The sequence below is a fragment of the Asterias amurensis genome, chromosome 16 (genome assembly GCF_032118995.1).
Source record: "Asterias amurensis chromosome 16, ASM3211899v1".
Lineage (NCBI taxonomy): Eukaryota > Metazoa > Echinodermata > Asteroidea > Forcipulatida > Asteriidae > Asterias > Asterias amurensis.
This window is the reverse complement of record NC_092663.1, coordinates 9,127,823-9,153,941: the sequence shown is the minus strand read 5'-3', so window position 1 is coordinate 9,153,941 and position 26,119 is coordinate 9,127,823. Positions and strand designations below refer to the sequence as shown.

The 26,119-nt window shown below is 40.3% G+C and overlaps 1 protein-coding gene across 1 annotated transcript in view; it reads right to left on the bottom strand.

Annotated features, from left to right (window-relative positions):
- Positions 1-159: 159 nt before the first annotated feature.
- The window catches only part of LOC139949301 (uncharacterized), a 28,629-nt gene continuing 2,669 nt past the window's right edge, over positions 160-26,119 (bottom strand). Inside the window, 30 exon segments of the mRNA XM_071947718.1 lie at positions 160-2,318; positions 3,646-4,010; positions 4,564-4,751; positions 5,149-5,295; positions 5,587-5,760; positions 6,314-9,524; positions 9,838-10,004; positions 10,098-10,099; positions 11,363-11,407; positions 11,410-11,566; positions 11,568-11,678; positions 12,164-12,269; positions 12,662-12,907; positions 13,629-13,777; positions 14,919-15,161; positions 15,743-15,889; positions 16,181-16,294; positions 16,781-16,961; positions 17,556-17,626; positions 18,208-18,291; positions 18,950-19,107; positions 19,601-19,711; positions 20,078-20,260; positions 20,602-20,734; positions 20,979-21,130; positions 21,411-21,549; positions 22,519-22,801; positions 23,973-24,067; positions 24,952-25,055; positions 25,583-25,620. Of these exon segments, the coding sequence (XP_071803819.1) occupies positions 1,984-2,318; positions 3,646-4,010; positions 4,564-4,751; positions 5,149-5,295; positions 5,587-5,760; positions 6,314-9,524; positions 9,838-10,004; positions 10,098-10,099; positions 11,363-11,407; positions 11,410-11,566; positions 11,568-11,678; positions 12,164-12,269; positions 12,662-12,907; positions 13,629-13,777; positions 14,919-15,161; positions 15,743-15,889; positions 16,181-16,294; positions 16,781-16,961; positions 17,556-17,626; positions 18,208-18,291; positions 18,950-19,107; positions 19,601-19,711; positions 20,078-20,260; positions 20,602-20,734; positions 20,979-21,130; positions 21,411-21,549; positions 22,519-22,801; positions 23,973-24,067; positions 24,952-25,055; positions 25,583-25,620 (7,639 nt within the window). The 3' untranslated portion in view covers positions 160-1,983.

Here is a 26,119-nt window from a genome sequence, read left to right as displayed (position 1 = left end):
CAGTAGATTAAAAAGCGAATATCGTTTTGCAGATTTTAGTATTTGAAGGGGCTCTTTAAAAGTCAAATGTATGGTTCTCATCAAGATTATTAGTAAAAACAAATTCAATCAAAATACAAAAAAGGAAACCCAAAAAGTATTGTCAAGTAAAACAGCAGATACTTTTAAAAAGTCTTGATTTAATAGTCGAAAGTATAACCACAATTTCTATAAACATTACAAATGCTGTTCCACAATTAAAATAGATAAATACATATGATACATACCAATGCATATTCCTTGGTCTAAAGATTACCCAGTACAACGTTGTTGCCTTCATTTTGCGTAATTCATAAAAAACACTTTACGAACTTTCTAAAGGTTTGATGTCAGACAAACAATTATAAAAAGCAACATTTTAATTCACCTCGATATAATATTTCTAAAACCAGCATCAACCTGTTTGTGCTAGATTAAACCGGTTCCTAGTGCACAAATCTTAAACCCAAAAGGATTGTTGAAATCTTTGTTATCTAGTAGTAGTGCACCAGTAGTTCCAACAAGCTATTAACAAGTTCTGAGATACAGTATACTATCAGGGTAATACATCAAGTTACATCAGTGAAGAATACATCAAGTTCTATCAGTTGGAACCATACTGCTATTAACAAGTTCCTGAAGAACCCTTGTATATTTTATAGGATAGCTGATTAGTTTTGAACCAAACCACTAATGGCAGGTTCCTGAAGAACCCTTTGTGCATTGCATTGTTGTGTGATTTTCATGATAGCCAACTTGGCTAGAACCAAACCGCTATAGATAAGTCCCTGAAGAACCTTTTGTGCATTGCATTGTTGTGTTATTTTCATGATAGCCAACTTGCCATAGAACCGTTCATGCTTTGCTGGAACTCAACAGAGTAAAAAATATATGTGAAACCTAAATGCTATAAACAATTTCAAAAAAGAAAAAAAAAAAAGAAAAAAAAAATCAAGATCATTTACACGACACTTCAATATATGATACAGGATACTTCAATATATGTTTATATGATATTTAATATCAAGATAACCAAGTAAACATGACCAGAAATAAATTTGTTTGACGTTAAAACCACTCGCTGAATTAATGTCCAAGATCTACGCGAGAATGGGTTGGCATTTGTTACTAGGAACAATGCTTTTTCAAAGCATACAGCTTTTATTTCTGTTAAATGTAAAGGAACTTGGGCTTCAGATTTTTTTAACATTGACTGGATTCGTGCGCTGAAGCATAATTTGAAAGTTCAGTACATAATTTATGTTTGTAAAAACCGCCATCTTGAAACCAAGTCCTGATTGCGGCTACGTCATCGAAGTCGTATATGTAGCTGCCAATTTTAATGCGGCAAAAGGCTCCAGTAAGGTTTGATCAAAATAACTTGGTCACAGTGGCACAAAAGATCTTGCCAAAGAAACCTAAACTGGTTTGGACCGATTCATAATCTTGAGTGCATCAATCTTAAGGTTTCGAACAATGTCTCCATTTTATTTACCTCCAGCTCTATGTGTTACAAATCATCTTAAATTAAAATAACAAATTCCTAAAAGTTATGAACCTTTAAAGTTATACAAAAATGAAGATTTTTCTTATGATAACAAATAGTTAATTCAAGTCAAGTGTCCGAAAAAAAGAAATTTGTCGATTGGACAAAAGAAATTAAAAATATAAAGGTACTTTAAAAATCATGATTTTTTTCTCGAACAAGATCCGACCAAAACCAATAAACGATAATTTTAATATAAATACAACAAAACTATCTCAAGTTAATTATTTCTCATGTTTCTCTTGCAACCTATTTAAACTAATATAAGAAATTTGTTTAAGCCAAGAGGGATATGTAAATAATGTTACCTTTGATCACAGTTTACAGACCTTCAAATCTGTACAAATGATGCTGTTTGGGATAAACCATTTTAGATAAAAGGGGGGAAGTCCACTACAAGGAGGGATTTCTTATAGCAGCTAGCTTTTTAAACTTGGAGACTTCACTTTAACCTTCAAGGCTGCCATGATCGAATCCATCATACTGTTGACGTGCTGGTGGGCCTGGAACAGACGATCCGATGGCAACTCTGCCAACTTCTCCATCGAGAACTCCGCTAAAAGATCCTCCAGTTTATCCATGAGTTTCGCCTGTTTAGGTTTGCTCGGGCGTTCATCGTCTGAACCCTCAGGGGTGTCTAGCTCTTGTCGTTTTCGTTTTGTTCCCTGCTTTGATCTGGACAGATCCTCGGAACTTGACAGTGTTGCTTCCTTTGGCTGCAATGTCGCATCAACTCCTGTTCCACTGTTCGGTGCTGAAGAGAGAAATTTTGAAATTGAATGAGTTTGAAAAGTTCTGACCAAAACCAATCATGTTAGTCCAGTTTTACCATGGTGAAGAAAGGAAATTTATTAAAATCATTGAGAAGCAACATGAAAACACCCTTGCCCTCTCATGATCAAATGCCAGGTCCATCTGTTGGCTAAAATCAGACACACCTACTCGTTTTGTTCAAAGTCTACTTCAGTATCACAAGTCCCCCGAAATCATCGAGTTCAACTTCCCGCCTGTATTTCCCGCCTTTGTGCATCACCAAGCTATTCTGCCGCCCAGTACTTAAGCAGCATGCAGTATCAGAGTCCAGCATTCTCCGGAAGACGATCAGAGCATACTGATCGAAACGTTGAGTTAATCCAACGGTTCTTTTCAGAACCCCCCGCCCCCAAAACTCATTTAGAGATAGTCATTACATAGTGTTACCGCAAACTCTTCTATATAAATCCCACCGAAGTTGGTTTAAATTTCCCAATAAACGCCCCCAATGGCTTCTTGGTTGCAAAATTCATGGCTGAAGAGAAAAGTTGTCCCCTGCAGAACTGAACACACCCGGCATGATTTGGTCCTCGGGAAGAAAGTTGGAAGATTTTAATGAGTACAAGGGCTGACCTACATTATTCAAATGGTGTTTGCTTTTCAAAGGTTTTTTAGGCTATTTCATCACAATTATTCTGATTCTTTCCACAGGCAAAACAAATAGGAAATCAGACTTTAAGTAGAAGTAGGCTCTAAGTATACTTTTCAGGCTCTCAATTTCCTCTCAATTGCCAAGGGCAAACAAAAATCGAAAATCAGACTTAAAGGGTGGCTGCAGTGTTTTTTTATTATTAATTTAAACGATTAAACATGACTTTTTAAACCTGAAATACTTTTGTATATTTTTTATTAAATGCGCAAGTATTTTAAAAATGGTTTTCAAGAGATTAAATGTTTGCATAAACGTGACGTCATGTCGGTAACCCGAGTCGACGGGCCCCTGGCTCTGTGCATATAGAAACGTGTGCACTGTGTGGCCTGGTACCTAGGCGCGTGTAGTTAGGGACCAGACTCTTTTTGCCGACCATATATGTTTGAATTCCCGACGTGACGTCGATGGTAGGGGTGGTAACAATCCACAAAAGGGGTTAGGGGGGGGGGGCATGACTTATTCGCTCATTACGCAAGTCAGATATGTCGGGAATAACAAAACACATTTTATTGATGTTCAATACATATATCAGAAATAAATGACAGCAAAATTAACTGTTTTATTTTAATTCACTGCAGCATCCCTTTAAGTAGGAAGAATATCACGCCTGACCAACCTATTTTATTTTTGTTTTCATCCTCCTGAACATTCTTGACAGCTTCTGCCGTCCTCGTCTCTACAACGCTGCTCTCCGATGTGACGCTGGCTTCTTCGTCTCTCTTGGCTTCTTCGTCTCTCTTGACTTCTTCATCTCTCTTGGCTTCTTCGTCTCTCTTGACTTCCTCCTCTTTCTTCTTACTCATCAACGGAGTCCCCTCTTTAGCCATTTGCTGTTTGTGGAAGTTGGTCATGACCTTCCGTAGATTGCTGATCTTCGGGGAGCGGATCGGTAATGATCGGATCTCCGTCGGGGAGAGGGAGCAAAGATTGCCGACTGTGAGGATATTGCGGGCTCGCACCAACTGGCCAAGACCTCGTGACCTAGAAATGAAAGAGTAAATCTTAATAAAGATGGTGCCATGGAGTTTTTAAAATCACCTCTTCTGAAATTTTGCATAAATTGTTTCTTTTTCTTGTTAAGACCAAAACTAAAGAAAAAGACACTTTAACTAAATTTTAACATTAAAAGTGAGTAATACGATGAACTAAGAATAGCATAAGACCCAGTCGCATGCTCAGGCACGAGCTTACTGCCAAACTGCAAAGTTTGTCCCAACAATTCTGCTAAGGAGAAGTGGGTTACCAGCCAAACTATACTGTAATTTGTATCCTATGGAACTGGTTTGCTTAGCAAACAAACTCGGCTTAACAAACAACGTTTATCTGTAATATTTTCTTACAACCAGCTCTGTGAAATAAGACCCTACAGTTTAGTGAGGTGTTCAGCCCAGTGCTTAGCATAAACAAAGTGATAAGCAAGTTGCCAGCTGAAATGTCAAGCAATGACCATTGTCCGAGAACGTAGCCCTCGGCCATTTCACTATAAGCCCCTACAATTTTCTAAGCATAGTTCATAGTTTTATGCTGAACTTACCACATTGAGGATGTCAGCTGCGGTAGGATTCTCTCCACGGGGGTGCCACACTCGGCAAGATCTGGGAACACACTCTCTTGATTGTCATAGTCGCTGTCTATGCTGTTATCAAGGCTGTTTTGCTGGGTGTTTTGTGAGGGTACTACCCCCTGAGAAGTTTGCGAGCTTGGTCTTATGGTTCTTAAATGCTGAAGAAGAAAAAAATAAGGAAAGACAAAAAAAAATAAAAATAATAATAATAATAAATTAAACTTATCTGATACAAACTTGATTTGCGCACTTGAAGTTGCTCAACATAAAAGTGTAAAAAAGTGTTACGACCGAGTTGTTTGAAGCATCAGGTTCAAGCTCTGGTTGTAAAGCATAGGTGTGTGGGTTCGGGTATAAATGGGTACCTGCGAGAGAAGAAGTTGGTATTGTGCTTAAAAAAGCCTTTGGAGCGCCACGAAAGCCCCGAACTGTATACTCCACAGGGAGCTGAGAAAGATTAAAGGAATGTTAAAGACCCAATGGCCACGGCACTCATGTAAAGCAAATTGATATGCGCTATATAAGAACTAGTGATTATTATTTGTATGTATTTACCTTCCTGCCCGATGATGGAGCGATAAATGTCCTTGAGGTCCTCCTACGTACTGACCCGGGGCTGATGCGTCGGCCACTCGGACTGACTCGACTCTTGGAGGAACTTGAACCACTGCTGGATGAACGTCTTGATGGAGTTGTGATGAACTGAACACAAGAAAAACACATCATAAACCTTGGATTAAAGGCACTGGACACTATTGGTAATTACTCAAAATAATTGTAAGCATAAAACCAGCAGTGGAGAACTGTTGATAGTATAAAACATTGTGAGAAACGGCTCCCTCTAAAGTAACATAGATTTTGAGAGACGCATGAAACATTTAATTAGGCATCTGAAAGCACACAAATTTGTGAAAAAAATTGTGTTTTTTCTTTCACTATGTCTTTAAAAATCGAGACTTGTCAAATATCATGCACTCGATCAATTTGATTTACCTTAGAATGTACAGTAACCACCTTTGAGGGCGTGGTCGTAACAAGGGGAGAGGGAGGATGCGTCACTCGTTGGAGCTTGCTGGATTGGTCCGTTTCCGGGGCAATCATCTCCACGGCAAACTGCTTCACTGGAGAGTGCTCCGAGATCGGCTCGGCAAAACTCACTCGACGAGACTAAGGAAAGACAAAGAAATGTAGCAATGAGTCACTTGACAGTTTTTTGTTTGTGCTAAACTTTAAAAAATATTTCAGTGTTCATTATGTTCAAGTTGGTTAATGCCTAACTTGAAGAAACTCTGAAAAAAAATATGCAACAGTGTTACAAGAGAAAATATTCAAAAAGTCTGAAGTTGCAGAAAAAGTCTTTACAGCTCTTGTCTGACTGAACAGTTTTGAAAGTTCATGTTTGAGCTAAGTAGTCCATCTAGATACTAAAAAAAAGGCAATAAAACTCAGTCTCCTAATGACTAGAGCAAGCTGGTCGAAACAATGATACTACTTTGTTGTAGTGAAGCAAATAACGATCACTATAAGCTAAAGTAGTCTTGACCACTTTTCAACCTTCCGCCCAGAAGTTATTTACAGAACTGAGAAGTCCCCAAAATTCCGAAAATCTACTCAGTGGTTGTAGAATATAAAGCAAGACAGTTCTATTGAGAACAAAATCTTCCTGGCAAGTAGATACACAAATGGTGTTACCGCAAACCGAATGTATCATCAAACTCACCTTATTGCTTGGAGACGGAGATGAAGCGTCCCTCCTCTTGAGAATCCCACTGCTCGGCGACCCAGAAGGAGAATACATGGAAGGTATGGACCCAGATGGTGAATCCTGGTTGGTCAATAGCGGCTTTGCTGCTTGCCTCGCATTCGGTGAGCTGTGACTACAAGGTGCAAACTTCACTGAGATAACCGGAGACTCTAGTAGCGAAGGCATGCTCACCGGCAAGGACAACTCTTTAAGAGGTTCCAAGGAATCTGTCGTCTTGACTTGCGTCGTCTCGGGTACCGGACGAGGTGGTGAATAGCAGGAGGAGGAATCTAAAGGACACTCCATACCATTTTCTGTTGGCTCTTCGACGGTTTCAGAACCCAATAAGCTGCTACTTAAAATCTCTTCATTTTCTGCGTCTAATATGTAATCTTCAACTAGTGATGCCTGATCTGTGTTGATCTCCTTTTCGGTGGCAGAAGGTGGGATCTCACTTTTATGTTCTGACTCGGAAGTTGCGTCATCTTTTATGGGAGTCACTTCCGCTTGTAAATTTACAGGACTTGATGACAACAGATCACCTCTACTTTCTGGAAGAGGCAAGCTCATGGACAGACTTGCAACAGGGGACAAATCCTCCAGTAGATTATTTATTTTTTCTGGTAGGGCATCATCTAGAACTTTGTCCAACTTCTCCTGAAATTTAGACTTCTTGGCTGGCTTCCCAATAATTGTTTCCGATTCTCCTTTTGAAGCCTTTCTTGGTTTCCTGCTGGGTTTGCTGGGCACACTGGCGCTGAGACTCTTGCTTGCCCGTAGCCTAGTTGCCATGGGTGATACCTTAGAAGCACTCCTAATAACTGGTTTCCCAGGAGAAAACTTGTTGCGATGCGATGGGGACTTTCTTGCCCGCTTTAGTGCCTTCTTGGCAAAAGCTGTATTCGGACTTGTCTTGGGACTCAACCTAGGAGAAACCGCACTGCGCTTCTTCCCCCTCCTTTTAGTTTTTAAATTTGTCAATGGTTCTGATTTCTCAAGGTCCTTGCTCTCACAAACTTCATTCTCAACGGCATTTGAATTCTCCTCCACCTGACTGGCTTCAAGATCTTTCTTTGGAAAATCCACTTCCGAGTCGGACGTCTGGCTGTCGACGTCTAGATAGCAATGCTTGATCTGTGCTAATGGAATGTTATCCTCATCATCATCAGCACTGTCCTCCTCGCAATCTACACATGGGTGTTTCCGTTTCCCTGAACTTATTCTTTTCTGGCTGAGGCGTACACTCCTTTTGACTGATTCATCCTTGCTCTTTGATTCGCTTTGTGAATTCTTGGGTGTTTGTTCTTCAGGGAGGTCTTTGGTTAAGCCGGGGCTTTCAAAGAGGTCATCACAACTGTTCAGGTTTTTGTCGTCATCTTGAGATTTAGAGGATTCTTCTTGCTTCTCATCAGGGCTCTCATTAGGAGATGCTTTCTTAAGACTTTCCTGCTCTTCGACAGGCTCTACGCAGGGAAAAGAATCTTTAGGCTCTGCAGCTGTGGATTCTTGTTGTTTTTCCTGTGGGCTGGATGCCCCCGCTGAAGATTTTACTTCCAAGTCGGACTCTTGTTGACTTTCCTTCCTTTCACTGTCATCAACCGTCTTTTCTTTAGCAGCCTTGGACTGAGAATTTGAGGCTTTTTCAGCAGAAGATAGAAGGACTGTCTTGTCTTTCTTTGGGCGACCACGCTTCTTAAGTACTGTAGGAGCTCTTGTAGGAATGACCGACTCCTGAGAATCTTTTCTGTTGACAGTGTCATCTAGCGTAGACTCGTCAGCATTGTAGCAGTCTTCACTGCAAATGTTATCATCAGCATCATCAGACATTTTGGAAACTGGCTTCTTTTCTATAACGCCCACATGAATTTTTCTCTTTCCTCTGACCTTTCGTTGACCTTTAGATCTTGTTTTATTGTCATCTTCCTGAGGTTTTTGGCTATGATCGCTTTGTGCTTCATTTGATTGGCTCTCATTGGTCATCGTATCCATTGACTGGTCCATGTCAGTCTCATCATCAAGTGGTTGGATTCCATCCAACTCGAATCTCTCCGCTAGCTCAGCCAAATCAGCCTGAGAGCTTTGCAGACTTTTGTTGACACCCTTCTTCCTCCTTCCTTGTTGAACCTTCTTAGCTTTTGAGGTAGAGGCTCTTTTCAAGCTCTTAGTACTTCTTGGAGACTCATCAGTTTGGAGCCGATGTAATCGAGAAATAAAGCGCTTTGGAGTTGGCTCTTCCTCACTACTTGTAAAGATCTTTGGACTACTGTTAATATCAAGCTTGGAGAATGTGCACTTAGATGGGTCTGGGCTCAGACGCAAAAGATCAGCGTCATTCAACTTTTGGAGTTTGACTATTGGTGTCAGGCTTAATTTCATCTCTGACGGCTCTGAACCGCTTATAGGCTTTGTGGGAGAGATGAAAACATTGTCATCTACTTTGTCACTTGCATCTTGCGATTGCTGGGTCTCAGGGATGATGCAATCATCATCTTCTGATTTATCGATGGTGTCGAGCCTCTTCGTCTGCACTTCCTCATCATCTGTTGAGTCTTTCGCCAGGACTTGTTGCTGTTCCTCCTTTGGACTATAATGGACTTCCATCTCTTCTCTTTCTCTAACAACACCTGCATCTGACTCGGATTTCGTCAGCATATCTTCAATCATTTCACAGGAATCAATTTCCATCTCCTCAACAGAATTTTCCACATTATCAGAAGTTGCTGAAAGCAGAACCTCCTGATGTTCATGAGAAGACCCACTCTCAGTTGCTTCTTTGAGACTTTCCCTCGTACACCCTGTGAAGCTCTTGGCTTCCACAGCTGTGCTTTCTTCCTTTGCGTTGTCCGTTGCAACAGGTGTATCTGTCAGCACAGGTGCTGTCTCCTGAGATTTCTCTTTCAGTTTGCTCAAGAAGTTGGCGAAACTTATCGTAGAGGGCTCAGGAGCGTTGCTAATTTCAGCGTCACCTTGAACTTCCTTCTCCGCTTCAGATTGTCCAGCCTCGACAGTGCCATGTTCTTCATTGTTTCCTTCAAAGTTTGGTGTGTCTTTGTGAGTCTCAGAGACTTCATCAACACTTTCCTGGTTCCTTGGAGCTTCCTTGGTGGTGGTTGCTTGCTGATTTTTAACCTTAAGTAATGAAGGACTGGCCCCAGTTGAGTTTTCAGTCTGGCCTACAAAGGGAGATCTGCAAGGAACAAACAATAAACAAGTTTTTGATTAGAAATGTCTATCACACATAGGTGTTGGGGTAAAACCAGTAGTTTCTTTTCCTGCCTTTCACCTGTGTGGACCTCGGTTCAAATCCCACCTTGGACAGGAGCCTTGCATATGGATAGGGTTTAATGCCGTACTTAAATGCGTGGAGTTTCACCATTTGGTGTTTTCCTTCCAAATCTAAATCTGAACATTTCTTCTTGTTTCCCAACCACAATCCCGTCAGTCACACTGTTGGACGAGTAATAATAATAAACAAATCTTGACTCAATAAAAATACTCACTCCTGAGTTGCCTCGTTCTGACTCAATGTCTCTGAGAACATCTGGGTGTCTTGAGACTGCTCCAGGTCGTTGTAGAGGGCCGGGATGACTCGTCGAGTCCTCAACATCTCCTTCTGATGATCGGTCAAGACTTGAGTCTTCTTGGGAGATGGAGCAATGAAAACAAACTCCTGGAGAAGGTATCAAAAAGATAAAACGATTTCAGGCCTTGAATTTCACCCTTGAGGGAACACAGCAATTTTCCTCCGGTAAGGGGGCACTTCTATGAGGAAGATGAAAATCTGTACTGGAAGTTTTCAAAGGGCACCAAAGCAAAAGGCACCACGGCAATTGCTGTGGGTGTCGTGGGTTATTTTGAGGCCTGCAGTATGTCTGTGCATATCTGCTAAGACTAGTGCTGGGCAAATAGTGAAATTTTGTTATTCGGATACCGCTGGCCAACTATCCGAAATTAACCGGATATTCGAATAGCTTTTGCGCCGCAAGAGGGCGCTATTTAACAAAAAAAATCTTTTTTTTTTTTTTTTTTTTGCCGCTAGAGGGCGCTGTTCGTTTGTGAATGAGATCTTATGGGCGGATTGATATTAGTTTTAGACAGTGTCACTCGGTTCATTCATAAAAATGACCGGATCTAATTTAAAGATGGCGATTTGCTTTTTGTTTTGATTGTGATTGACTCTACGTGAAGGAAAACTTTTGTAATCTTTGAACAAATTACGTGTGAAATGTCATTGTTTTAACTCTTCACGGAGGTGAGCATAGTTAAATACATAATTTATGCTGTTTTATGCTGTCTTTTAATAGAAGTCTCATAAGAATTCAGACAAAACATTCATATCAGTTGTCGCCCGACGTCCGCGGATATTCGGATATTAAAGAATATCCGGTTACTCGGTTGTAATTACAGAATTATCCGGTTTGTAAATAGGTATTCGCGCCCTATGCGGATATCCGGTTAAGAAAAAAAAGGCATTCGCGGTTACGGATAGGAAAACCTATTCGCCATTAACCGGATATTCGAATAATTCGCCCAGGCCTAGCTAAGACGCAACTGGTGCTCACCCCCTTACAATATTAGCTTTCGCCATTGGTTACTCAGGTATCTTTTGTCATACAGCCATGTCACATGGCCCCAATTTTTATACAGCCTGTAAGCAAAAAGACATGCTAAGCACAATTTTATCTTGCTAGTCAGAACTGGTTACCCCTGCTCAACAATCTATAAAGTTGACATCGTTGCTTTTTTTTTGCTAAGCAGTAGTTTCTGCTAAACAGCTTGCTAAAATTGGACCCTGGTATTGATTATCTATGTCCATGGCTGCAGACATGCAAAGAACTAACAACCACTCATTGTTCCCAAACCATAAAAAGTGATTTACACAAAACCGTAAGTGGAGTTAGGACCTTGTTGCAGTGACACGTTAATGAATGTGTTGTCCATTGCTTATACTTTGAAATAAACACTCTTCCAAAATAAAAGCAAAGATATATTATTTGTTATAAAGTGTGTTTGAACATTTCTTACCCCCATACTCGTCCTCATCAACATGTAGCTTCCTCCTCACAGCACTCCACCTGTTCCAGGGGATGCATCCCGCTTCCCTAAAGCCCCAAAGGGAGATGCCACGCTCCTCAGGGCACCCTTCCCAGGCGAGGTACCCCTTCTGGTGATCTTCCCAAAAGGGGATGGATGTTTCTTGGGGGAGGATGACTCCATGAGACGTTCGGCCTTGAGCGGTGCGCCTCAAGAAGCTACCGTGCAACTTCTGTGGGGAGGGGGCACCAAAGTTTGGGACTGTCTGGGCGACGGGCGGAGGAATGAGACTCTGGGATTGATCGCTCTGATGAGAAAAAAAACCAAAGATGAGGGAAACATTAGTCATCAAACAATCTGCTCCTCAAGATTCCAAGTTCCCGGCACTCCTCAGGTGATCAGTTGTTTTTCACATGCCGGGCCATCTCTTTGGAACAGCGTCCAACTTCAACTCAGACAAGTAGATACTTGTTTGCAATTTAAAACACACATTTATATCTTGGTCTTTGTGTATAGCAGAGTTCTTTTTTTTGCTCCAGGAGTGGCATCATTGAAAGACATGGCGCACTAGAAATGTTCAAATTCATTGTGGGAAGATTGTCATAATTCCCGACTAAACTAAAAAGTTGTTTGTTTAAAAAACAATTTTGTAACAACCTATTTTTTATATAATTTTAAACACTGACTATTCTAGATGGCCACTTACAAAGGGTTTATGCTAAAATATCCAAATCTAGATAAAACATAGAAAATTTTTCCTGAAAAGAAAAATGTCTTTAAAAGAACATTTACCTCCTGGATTTGACTGACTGGCGTCTCGTCGACCATCTGAAACTGGGTGTCTGTCCAGCCTGGAAGGACCAGAGGAGTCTTCTCCTTCAGTTTTGCCAAACACACCCTATAATTAATTAACAGACAACGCTCTAATTTTATTTAAATTCTTCTGGTTGTGAAAAAAAGGGAACTTAATCACTGTACTAGCCAAGAACCCCAACAGAGAGAAGACAAGGAAGGAAGATTGAAGTTTTAGATGTGGGAGTAAAACTCCAGAGAATTAATCCAGGGAAAAATCAGCTACTGCCTCGGCATGATCTGACCACACCACCAAAACTTGCTTAGCAGAAACAGTTGTCAGCCAATTTGCTGCATAGTTTACACTGTTGCTTGGGCGCAGAAATGTTTATAAAAATACTTTCTGCTTAAGAGCTTTTTTAAGTTGGGCTAGCTCATCAACTGTTCCTGCTAAACAAGCTTTTCCCAGTGCTTAGCAAGAATCTGCTCTGAACTTACTTCAAGCTTTCAGGGTAGTCCAGTGTGTCTGTGGTTGCAAAGGTAGCGTTCCAGAACACCAGGGTGTGGTTCTTAACGGCACGCTTTGAATGCATCAATCCAACCTCTAGCAGGGACGAAACGACGGTGAGAAACGCAGAGTCGTAAAGCCCATTGTAACGAGTCTGGATTGAGGTCAAGAGGTCAATCCAAAGCTTTTCTAACTTCTGCCACGTTGACGTTGGGTAGGAAGTTGATTTTAGAGGTCTGAAAAAAAAAATTATCAATAGTGTAAATCCTTGTCATCATAAACTGATTACTAATGAAAATAACAAATCCTTGAATAAAAATAATTTTTGTACACTATCATTGAGCTGATATACGGCAAATATTGAATGACTTTGATAATTTATTTGCGAAGAAAAATCAGCAGGGCATAAGTGGCAACCCATTTTAACTTAGCAAGTGTTTTCTTCTCTGACGACAATATAGTTTCGTTTCGTTACAATGCAAGAAATGTATATTCAGGGGACCAGTTATAGCTGCTCCCATACCTACAACTGTACATGTTGCAAACCAATGCAGGGAACTCCTGCTCAAGTTACCAGTGATTTTTTTCACTGGTTCCCGATTCAGTGTGCAGATTACTGTAGCATGCATTTTCCCACCTAAGTGGCACAAGATTGAAGCCACTTAGAGTCTACTAAGCATGCGGAATATATATCAGTAAATTTTCTCCAAATGAAAATAAGCCATTTTAGCTAAGCAAGTTTTTTTGTTGGCTTACAACATCTTTTTTTAATCAGTTTAAAGTTGAAACAAATGGTTCTTTTCAAAACCACCCCAACTCATTTAGAGATAGTCATTACATGGTGTTATTACAAACCTCTCCATATCGTACTTCCACCATGCAAAGTTTCAAATCCTATTTATCAAACAACTTGATGAAGTTGTGCATCAATGTTTACAAAACAAATATTCGACTTACCCTGTGCTGTTGTAGAAACCAGAGATATGCAGAGCGAGTTTGTCCAGCAGAACGGCCATTATGGAGGGCTGGGATACATTGGTAAAGAGTGTGCTGAAAACGCTTGCCATTGTGCCGACTGTTGTGAAGGACTCCTGGGACGTGGAGGACTGTAGAAGGGTGCAAAGGTGGAAGTTGATTGATTGAATTTATTTGGATAAAAATGCAGCAAGAAAATGCTAGACTGGTGTCGTTTGACTATTGATTGCTTAGTCAAGTCAAGACTACTGTATTTCATCTACTCGGTTAATCGTGCCCGACTAACCACTACAAAAATAGTCGCGACCTGCTGCTTGGTGAACCAATTGTGTCGTTCGTGACTTTTCACAACTACACAATTTACCTACGAAACACAATCAGACATTAGTGACACAATCCTTCAATCCTTTCAGTGTGAATTTTGCTAACAGCAGCAAACAATATGCGGGAATGCACCTGGGAATAAAAACTTAGTTGCGACTAGTGTCCAATTCGCAACTATTTGAGTATACCCTTTTTTGAAGTGATATTATATATCTTCCTCAGATGAAATGCTTATTGAGAGTAAATAAAAGGAAGTATACAAATTCACTTCTCAGACAACAAAATAGTTTTGGTTCGTTACAATGGAAGAACCTTATATTCAGGGAACCTGTCTTAACCGGTCCCATATCTACGATTGTAGCATACCAATGCAGGAAAACCCTGGTCAAGGAAACAGCAGATCTTTTCACTGGTTCCAGTTCAGTATGCTGTTTACTGTAGCATGAATTTTCCCACCTAAGTGGCACAAGATTGAAGCCACTTAGGGTCTATTAGCATGCGGAAATAAATATTGATGAATGTTCTCAAAATTAAAATAACCTGAATAACCGAAACAACATGGGACACTACATCAAGTTTACCTGGACTAAGTACAAACAAAAAGGAAAGAAGCATCCAAAAAACATGCCCCTACAAACAGATATGTCAAATTGAAGATTAAGAAGGCGGAAAAGGGAAGGAGAAGGGGGGTACGAAAAGACCGAGGTTTAGAAAATAAGCACTGGGTCAAAAACAGGGATTCAAAACAAACAAATATCACATTAAACAAAAACTAAAACCATAACAAAACGAGCAGTCGAAACAGCAACTGGTTGACAAATTAAAACATATAAAAGAATTCTTTTCAAAAGGAAAGAATTTGGACAAGTTGAATTAAAATTGAATCAAGATTTGTTTGATTTATTTTTATGTAAAAGATTGACAGAGTAATCAGACAAAAGAACTTACTTGTTGCAAAAGTCCAGCAAACTTTGATAGCTCCGCCTTTAGCTGACGCTGGTTCTCTTCCGTTACCTTGGCAACCAGCTTAATTACTGCCGTAAGGTTACCAAGGGGTCGAACCCGCCCACGGCCGCCTCCAGGGGTGTGGGCGTTTGGGAAGGTCGTGTTGCCAGTAAAAGAAGAGAAGTCAAAGTTGTTGACGATTACTTGAAGGAGTTGAGCGAGACAGTCAACACGCAACGGCGAGTTCTGAAAAATGGAAGGAAAAATCTATAAAACTCCTGAAACTGTTCACTTGCTTACTCAAGTATTATGTTAAATCATAAAAGATAACTGGTCCAGAAACAAATAATGGTGAATAAGTGATGAAACGTTAAACAATTTGTTAAAGGCTCAGACGCAAATTCCACAAATAACATTAAATTTAACTTGTCATTTTTATGTTGTGACATGCATTCAGAGAGTACTAGTGACTGTCAAACACTGGTCCCATGTTCTGCATATATGTATGTTTATGATAATGTAGCATACATTTTCCCACCTAAGTGACACAAAATGGCTGCCACTTAAGGTCTACAAGTATGCCAATCTTTACATTTTGCCCCAAAACTCTAAACTCTCTAAACATGCCGAACCATTTGGTGGTGGTTGGTTGCAAATTTTTTACATGATGTCCAAAACCAATTAATTCTGTTGTCTATAGCCCCTGTTATACACTAGACGAATTGTATGGACAAATATTGGGTGACTTCATCACTTTGGTGGCAGCAGTGGGATTGTGCTTGAAAATCTCCCTATGACCCAAAAGTAACTCTAGAAACAACACATACCAGTGGTGTACTTTCTAAACATGATACAATCTTTGTGCAAAGCTCTTCACAACCAAGGTTCGAGTCGGCAGTGGTTACCACTGCCGCACAGCGGGCAAAGGCCTGGTATAACTCCGCCCAGGTTTTCAGAAGCGTTTTGGTCGTCATCTGAAATGAAATAAGAACATAATTGTTAAACAAAATTTGTGAAACAATAAAATAAAGACAAAGGAAACTTGAAACACGAAACATGACTTTTCCTGAAGACAAGCAAAGTATACTGTTCGAAACGTCGAGACCCAACTGGCTCTGAACTGGCTCTTTTCAGAGCCAACACTCACCCTAAGAGATTTACACATGGTTGTACTCGCAAGTTTAATATTTAAGTATAGTGTCTTATTTCTCCACATCATGCAAAGCTTTAAACAATACTTAATGACTTTTTGTGTTTTGGTTTACCTGTGGCAGGGTACCGGTTTCACTGAGTAACAGGTGTTGAATTGGGAGCATCAGACTGGCATACATCGTGCTGAAGTCATGGTCCAACGAGTCTCCCTGGTTCACTTCATTGGTCTGTGAATACAATCAGAGATGGTAACCAGTGAACAAAAAAGAAGAAACAAATTCGGCGCAACTCTTGTAAGGGGAGAATGGTGACTGTATGAAGTGCGAAATTCCAAGGTTAGCAAAACCATGAAATTTGGCCATGTAAATATAAAAATACACATCACGGTCGTGTTGTTAAGAGCATCAAATTCAAGTTATGGTGGTTAAGTCATCTTAGTGTGGGTTCGGGTCCTGACACTCATGTCCTTGTGCAAAATGCTTTACTACAATTCCTTCTCTTGACCCAGGGGTATTAATGGGTACCTGCAAGGGTAGAGGTTGATATTGTGAATGAAAAAGCCTTTGGAGTGCTACGGTTGCCCGGGTTGTAAACTCCCCAGGGAGCTGAGAAAGATTAAATGAATGTTGCTGGCCCAATGACCATGGCACTTATGTAAAGCGCACTGAGACAGTTATTGTGAAATTCGCTAGATAAGAACTTATTATTAGTACCTCAATAATATGGCCGAGTAGTGGATACACAATACAACTCCAGATTCTCCAGAGCAGCTCTTTATTGCCGAGGTCAGACGCCGCCTTGTCGACGAGACTAAAGACGGAGCCCGAAAACCCAAGAACGGTTCCCGGCACGGTCAATCCACAGTCGATTAATGTCTCAAGCACGCAGAAAAACCTTAAGGATAACAAAAACAAACCAATGGTTTTTAAAATTTTGAAAGAGGTAGACCAAATAGACACAGTGCTGGTAAAAACGGTTCATTTGGAACAAGAACAAATCTAATCAAAAAGAATTGTTGTGTGACTCCCACAAAGCTTGATAGAATTTTTTTTTGAGGGGGCGACCCAAGATTTGTTGTTCATTAAAAAAATCCACCAAATAAAACAGAACAAATTTCTCACTTACTATAGATTAGCACTCAGCACTGATACTAAAAATAGAGGCCAAGTACCTGAATAAACGATAGCTGGTCCAAATAATCCGAATAGTTGACTAACAATTGGGCTGAATATACAGACAGAAATTGAACAATTACAATTAAATTTAACTTGCCATTATTATTTTGTGACATGCATTCAGAGAGTACCAGTGACGGTCAACACTGGTCCCATGTTCTGCATATATGTATATGTTAATGTAGCATACATTTTCCCACCTAAGTGACACAAAATGGCTGCCACTTAAGGTCTACAAGTATGCCGATCTTTACATTTTCCCGAAAACAACCGTTTTTCGTAGGAGTGCGTCATGTCCAAGCTTTTTTCTTACCTTTCGTCAGTCGCTCTGACTAACATGCCTGGACTAAGCAGCAGTTCGATGAGAAATAACGCTGGTGTTCCCTGAAAGTAACAATTTGTTCACATTTATTTCAGTTGGGGGTTAAACAAAGAAAAACTTACTACATAGGGATTTGCACCTGTGACCTACTACTAACGAACTGGTGCGTTACCAACCAACTAACCCAGTCAGAAGACGATCAACCTGGTACTGCTGTATAGCCAAGGATCACACCCATGTTTACGACACAATTACTAGGGACGCAGTAGGAGAGGGAACACCTTAGGGGGAGAGGGGGGGGGGGGGACTTCAGGTATTTAGTAATAGACCTCAAGGGAAAGTGAAAGTAGATTTTAGTTTAACTTGTGTAAACATGCCACATCATCTGGTGGTTGGTTGCAAAAATGTCTGTGAAGTCCAAACCAAATAATTATGCTGTATATAATAGCCCCTTTTAACACTAGCCATTTGCCTGGGAAATATTTTGCAAATCCATCACTTCGGTGGCACAGTTAACTTTCTTGTCCTAAATTCATGTAAAGGGAGCTTTCTTTTCCCCCCAAAAGAGTGTGGGAGAGCACCAAGTACAAAATAAACCGAGTATAAAACATTTAAAAAATATGATTAAAAGATTTGAACTTACGTGGAGCAGTCCAGCATTTCCAGTGTGATACGATGACGAACCTAATACATTCTTTGGCAGATTACTGACGGCCTCCAGAAATTTCTGCGATAAAAAAAAACACACCAAAAGAACGTCAGGATATATTGTACGTTCAAATACATCACTGGTGACTAAATGATTTCAAAAATGCTTTAACAAAATTTGCTTTGCTAAAAATACCATCAGATACAACTAGCTTCTGGTTGGTTCCCTGCTCTTTCCAACAAAAAATAATAATGGAATATTTGTCTTTGGGACTTGAAGCATCTCATGGTGGGGTATCAATGTATTTTTGGTTTGAAGTAACATCATGTGTATATCTATTGGACAGGTAGAGTTCTGTAGAGAGCTTTATATTCTACTAACTTGGAGACGATTGGTTCGGGAAACTTCTCAGTTCTGCAAAGAACTGTCCTGGGCAAACTTTTGTGCTTATTGAAGCAGGAAAATTTGCCAAGGTGCAAGCAAATTTCACAGGTAAGCAGAAAAATTGGGCGGCCATATTGTGCATTTACCATGGATTCCCTTGTGACGTCATTTGTATTCGTGCGGTAAGCACCGGAAGGTTAGCATGCCTTTTGGTGTGCTTACGGTTAGCAGCGCTATGAAATTGGGCCCTGCTTATCAACTGCTACCTGGGCGAAAGGTAGGAATTTGGATTTGACTACTACTTTAGCTTAGAGTCAAGCAAAATTTGTCAGGCAATATGAATTTTTCTCACCAGTAACGTTTGCGGAGGCAGAGCACTTGATCCCACAATGCATTGCAGGCTCGACAGGAACTGTGTCAGCACCTCTACACTATCCTTCTTTGTTGCCGTGGTGACCATGTCGCTGACATGTATCACGAGGGAGTACCACAGCTGGAAAAGCAGGCCCTCTGTTGACGAATTGAAAGTTTATTACACGACTTCAAATTTGTCCGATGCGGACAACTATTTTAAAAATATTTTCACCATGTTGTGACTAGAGAAGAGTCATTGCTGAGTAAAAAGTCTAATACTGGGATCCATATCTTAGAAGGTACTTTGAAATGGCGATATTCCCACATTTTGGTAACCACTGGAGTTATAGATTCCAAAGAGCTTATTTAACTTGGAGAAAAAGACAGCGTTTTTGTTGTTGACCAGGCAGACTTTTAAAAGTCTGAATTCAGACAAAAAAATCTGAAATATGTCAACCCTGTACAGTGGTACATAGACTTCGACAACATTCTTATATAAATCTCACCTGGAATATGAAATAACATTCCAAAAGCCTTTTTAAAACACCAGAACCAAATTTGTTTACCTGGCAGACATTAAAAAAGTCTGAATTCAGATAAACGTCTGAAATTTCTCAACCCTGGTTGTGTTGCATTATTTCAGACTCACCTTCGAGTTGGTCGCCCAGATTACATACGACGTCTCTCACCAATGGGATTAACGTGGTGGACAATTTGATAAAAGTTGTGGATGACGTGATCACTGGATGGCTCAGTGAATCTAAGGATGGAAAAGTTAGGAACAAAACTCAAAATTGGTTAAGAAGAAAAAGGAAGAAATTGAGAGCAAAAAGGAAGCTTTTTTTTAAGTAAGAACTTAAAAAATAAATAAAAAATTGAACAGCCAAATTTGAAATGCACCCAGTAAAATAATTTCAAACACTTATTTTTGTATGCAAAAGGGCAAGAACTTGTTTAGCATAGAAAGAGTCGCTTCATAGCAAATGGTTACCAGCCAAATGGAAACAATCTTAAAATCGTTGTCACTGGTACCCGGTACAATGTAACTGGGCTGAGCAAAAATTCCTGCTTAGCAGCTTTTTGAAATTGTGCCCCCGAATCGAATACAATTTAAGTTCAAGCTTACTTATTGTGAAGTTGTAATTGGGCGCCGTGCCGACCGCCTCACTGGGCATGCCCAGAATACGTGCCAGCATCTCCACCCCCTGAAGTTGGACTGACTTGAACACTGGGGGCGTTGTGCTGCCAGGTGTACCGGGTGGTAGGCTAAGACGTTGGGTTGTCGGGCTGGCAATAGAAAACAGCGGTCCTTGATAAAAAAAAAAGGGATAGGAAGTTTATATTAGTATTAATTTTTAACTATAAATCTATTTGAGTTAAGGCCCGGTCACACAGGCCCCGATAACGAGAACGATAAAAATGCACGCTCGCGATTGGTTGAATTGCTCCACGCAGAATACGCCCACGCTCATTCAACAAATGGATGGCGTGTATTTTTATCGTCATCGTTTTCGCTCTCGTTATCGGGGTCTGTGTGACTGGGCCTTTAGTATCCAAGAGAAACCATTGTTTTTTCATCCATTTAAATCATTGTATCCAAATTGAGGCTCAAATGGATACACACCCCCGTTTCTCTCATTTGGTACATACCTGCTCTGTGAAGTGGTGTAGTAAAACCTTGTCTTAGGCCTGCACCATTTGAAACCAGAGGGGTGCTTGGACATTGTGCTCCACTTATGTTGGTATTGAGGGCAAGCGCAAACTGTATAAGAGGAGCGCAAACCTTCAAGAAAGCAAAAAACAGACGATCACATTAATGTCAGGGAGGAATTTAAAATGTAATTGTTTATTTTTGTTCAAGATTATTATTTTATCTCTCGTCTTATTGTAAAAACATATTTTGTTGCAAACAAAAGCTTAGACAAACAACAATCTTTGAAAGTTAGTCCAACTGAATTTTGTTTTAGTATATCCAAAATTAATAAGGAGTTGTTCCGAGTCCCTGTATTGAGAATGGTTGAACCCACCTGGTCAAAGTTCATAGCGGCTTTGGGTCCTAGCCTGGAAACCAGATACCACCATGTGTCCAGCTTAGCCTGGGCTACAACCTCTTGCTTAGTGTGGGTCGCTCTCAGGGGTTGCAATATGAGTTTCAATCTCTTTGCATTGTATAGGACATCTAGGAGAGGGAAAGAGGTTGAGAATACAAGGTTAGTTTTCAAAGATACAGAAAAGAACATTGTTCTCATTGTGGGTCATGTGCACTTTGTCAAAAATAATTGAAACTCAAAGCCAACAGACAAAATTGAGTGAGGTATTGTTATTCAATTTAAAAACACCACAAATTTGTTCTCATCATGAGTTTACTGGTCCCGACACTAAAATTACTGGCCTCGGACGGAACTGTTGTCCATTGTAAAATTTAAGCACTGAGAATGCTATGAAGTATCTTGACGAACCTGTTTCGATGGCGAAGTTGTCAATGAGGACCTTCCAAGAATCAAAGGAGGCTTTCTTGATGTCAGACGAGACACTTTTGAACCCTTGCTCTACTACTCCGAGAAGACAGTTGATCAAACCTCCTCCCTTATGCAGAGTCTTCAAAATAACAACAAAGGAGTATTTATTAGATAATATTAATAATACCAATTATGGTTTCTTATAAAGCACTCATATTCGTCACTCAGTGACACTCAAGGCACTTCAACATTCAGTATTTTCCTGCAAAATATTGTTGAGATACATTTTGAAGTGTAAGACTAATTCCTTATACAAAGTACCAATGGTTTACAAGGTGCTGTGACGCACTCTGCAGCCAATCAAACCAGGAACACCGGAGCAAACCCCTTCTCTTTAAAGTAAGTAAACTGGATTGCCGATGCACTGATCCCGTAAGAGGCAGAAAGTTTGTCTGACATCCGGATATTTTGAACAAAAGTGTAGTCTGAGAATGGAATGATGTTGGACAGGGAAGGGCATTCAAACTTAAAGAAAATATCAGGCTTTGAACTAAACCCCAGCAATTGCTGTGGTGCACTGTGCTTTTGCAGTGATACCCTTTGCAAACTTCAAATAAAAATAAAAATTTTCCTCATCGAAGTGCACCTTACCAGAGGAAGAATGTGACCCGCTCTGTGAAAATGAGTCAGATGTAGGCAATTTCAGGAATTGAGTTATATGCATGGCTGGAAAGAACACATCAGCAGGGGAATTTGGTATATGTCTAAGCTTTGGGGGTGTGTCGCGTTGCTGAGTTACTCCCGTTTGAAATTAGCCACTACACCATTTTTTGTGAAAAACGAATTACAAGTAAAAAGAATATTTTAAACTACCATTGTGTACAAAAGGATACAAGCTAGACATAAGTATGATCACAAAATTGTTGTATTCATAGCTTTTTAACTATTTTAATTTTTTTAAAATACATTTTCCTCATTAAACTGTCCATAACTTAATATTGCATTGGGCGACATCTGACTCATTTTCACAGAGTGGGTCACAAATGCTGTGCCTCTTCAAGAACGAAATTCAAAGCCTGAAATATCACAAACTTGATCCACGCTTTACCTTTCCAAGGAGGGTCACAAAGATTCTCCACATCTTCAAGACGTGAATCTCGCATTTATTCCCAAACAGCTTCAGCATCTCCGGCACTAGGTTCGTCTTCAGCTCTACCACCAACCCGGGTAAGATCTCCGGCTGGTGCTTCATCAACGCTGGTAGACCGAGCTCCATCGCGTAGGCCGCACGCTCACGGATCTTGTGGGCGGAGTGGACGACCAGAGGGAAGAGGAGTTTCCCCCAACGAGCTGCGTGGGTCGGAATCTCATCTGGAAGTCCCTCTAGAAGTCTGGTAGGAATGAAGAGGTAGGTAAGGGGTAAGTTTCTGCGTTAACGGTTATTTTTGTAAATGTGTAACCGTTTCTGAAATGGTCGATACACGTTTTACCGTCTGTCTTTTTCAAGTTCAAAAAATTTGTTTAGTAAGAGGCCACTGAGGGACCTTTTTTTCAAATTTGTTTTGAGCCACCTACTCAGCCTGAATTTGGGAATTTTTAAATATCGACATACTCTTTAAAATAACCTAAACACTGACAAACAAACATAATGCCTCAAATGAACCAGATATTTTAAATCAATGCCGTCCAGAACTGATGAACTGAACATCAGAACTGCTCCGAACGAGAACATTTTCAAACATCTGCTGAAAACTTACCTGTTTACTCATTAGTTTTTGTAAAGCGCTTCGGGACAGTTGTGTGAAGCGCTATAAAAGTGCCGTTTATTATTATTATTAAGCTCAGGAGTTGTCAATGGCTTTTCCAGGGCCCAATTTCGAAGCAGAAAATACTGCTTGACAAATTTCTTTGCTAAGTAAACATTGAATGGGGCTTTATTAAATTGGGCTCAGGCTCCCAGTATGCAGTTTTAAAATATCTCACATCGGGGCACAAGGTCAGCCATATTTTGTTTGACCTTACAGAAGTAAACAAGAAGCTAGTAGTAATAAACTACAGCAAGAGTTCATAAATTTGTGAGCAGGTGGCATGTTCATAAGAATTTTATGAATTCTGGATTTGAAAGACTGGGCTGATCGGGCTACGACGGCAGAAGCAGGTAGCGAGTTCCAGAGCCTAGCACAGGATGATATGAAGCATCTCTGTTGTTGAGGAGTGCATGATTTGGGGATAAGACAGTATTTTGAGGTAAATGGGAGATGGTAGAGAGGGGCGAGACCAAAGATTATAAACGAAGAAGGCACTGAAGGAACTGAAGCTTTATCTATTGTTGGAACGTGAAATACGCATGGGCGCCATTTCAGCAAGTGAATGTTTTGTTTCCCATCGATAGTGGTCATTGTCTGCACTGATCTGCACTATGATCTATTGTGGTATCAAAAGAGTTACTTGTCGAAATGGCTTCTTGGGATTTCACATTTCAGCCCGAGTTCTGCATCTTGCGCCTTCGGCGCTCTATAATCTTTGGTCTGGACACAGCGGGAAGCGAGTGTAGAGACTTACCTTATAATAACATTAGCTGCCTCATACTCGACAGTCATTGACTGGAATTCACCCTGCACCAAAGAATGCTCCAACGCACACAGTATTGAGTGAATCTGCATTGAGTCAGAAAAATAATTAACATAAAAAATTTCAAGATTTCAGCAACTCTTACAGGATTTGCCTTAAACTTTTACAGTGACCTTCCAGCAGGACCAGGTCCCAATTTCATTGAGCTGCTTAGCACACAAATTTGCTAAGCATAAAATTTCTTCCTGGTTAATAACAGGATTACCAACCAAATTTCCACGTGATTTACAGGATAAGCAAACAGCTGAAAACCAGTAACAAGAAATACGCATCAAATTTTGGTTGGTAATCCTGTTTTTATCAAGGAAGAAATTTCATGCTAAGCAAATTGTGCTTAGCAGCTCTTAGAAATTGGGCCCAGTGAGCTTGTCATTTTATTAGTCTGCACTTGTTCACTAGTCCATAATCCATAGGAATGTTTTTCAACACTGAACTAGCCAGCCGGACCACTTGGTGAGAATTGTGACTGGTGCTCAGACCACAGTGAAGAGAGAACACTGCATTATAACCATGTTTGGCTCAGTTCACACTTCCTGCGAATGCGATACAAATGTTGACAACACAATTTTGCATAAATCACAGGGGTTGAGTTGTGCTCAACTCTTCTGGGAATATCGCAGCAAAAACAGAGTTGTGACAGCAAATTCGCATCGCATTCGCATGAAGTATGAACCAAGCTTGAGGCTGTTTGAGAAATGTACGATTTACATAGGAACCGATGGAAAATGTAAATTTAGAACTTGACCCTTCAGGCTATATCACACCGGCCAATTTTTAAAGGTAACTTGGAGAGACTTAAACTACTGGCATCGGGCCAATTTTTAAGTCTGGTTTTATTTTCAGACTTTGTGAAATTTGAATCCCCCCCCATTGTTTTAACTCTAGTTCCCTGACTCATTCTTGTCCATACCTCACTTTGGATGATCTGTGGTGGGAAGTTCTGCTTGGACAGGCACCAGAGGGCACGAGTGCATGTGCTCTTATCTTTGGTTTTCAGCAAAGAATTGCAGAGAGCTACAAGGATAAACAAAGAAACAATCACAAACTATAAATGAATAGTTAACCCTCCTACTGTCTGACCATTCAATATCATGAAAATGTTTTATTTTTCTGTATGCAAGTCGCCCAAAACAAGGCTAAAAACCACTCTTGGTAAGGGGCTACAGGAAGATAAACTATGGGCGGCTGAGGGTAGAAATTGATTATCTCTTAAAAAAACATTTAAGGCTGGAGGGAACCATCCGCCATGCAAGGAGTTCTAAAGAGACGCAGTACGTTAAATAAGCTGTTGGAATGTCTCTTTGTTTTACAACTCAGCAAATCAAGAGTGTACGGGTGAGAAAAAGCAGAAAGATTGGTTTCACACTCAACAATGGTTTTGAATAAACAAACTATGCAGTATGATTTGTGGTGAATGCATACTACATAATCAACAGTCAAACCCTCCTACTCATTTTTTATGAGGTATCCTTTTTGTTTTTCATTATTAATTCTGTTTAACACTAGTTGATTTTTCTCTTTCTTGAACCAAATGTACTTACCCTTCATAATGGTGCTGGCATCTTCTGGGGTAAAAGCTCTGTGGTTAAAGATCAAAGAAAAATCACAAAATTAGAAAACATTTAAAATGTAACCTTCGTTTGTTTTCTTTTAAAATAATTGGTGGCAAATTTTGACACCTTGTCCATGACAATGCTGAGAGTCATTTGTGGAAGTGTCGTGGCCGAACGGCTAATTAAGAGCACCAAATTCAAACTCTGGTGTTTTTGATCAGCAGAGTGTGGGTTCGAATTCCCCAGTCATGGCACTTTTGTCCTTAAGCAAGACACTTAACTATTGCTTTGTCCTTCGGGTGGGATGTAAAGCCATTGGTCCCATGTGTTATGTAACGCAAATAAAAGAACCCAGTGCACTAATCGAAATGAGAAGGGGTTCGCCCCGGTGTTCCAGGCTGTGGCTGCTGTATGCGCCGTAGCACCTTGTAAAACCCTATAAGGTGATACATATTATTGGGTCTAAGAATTAATAACTTCAATAACCAATCTTTCTGTATAAATACTAAGCACCTTGAGTACCAT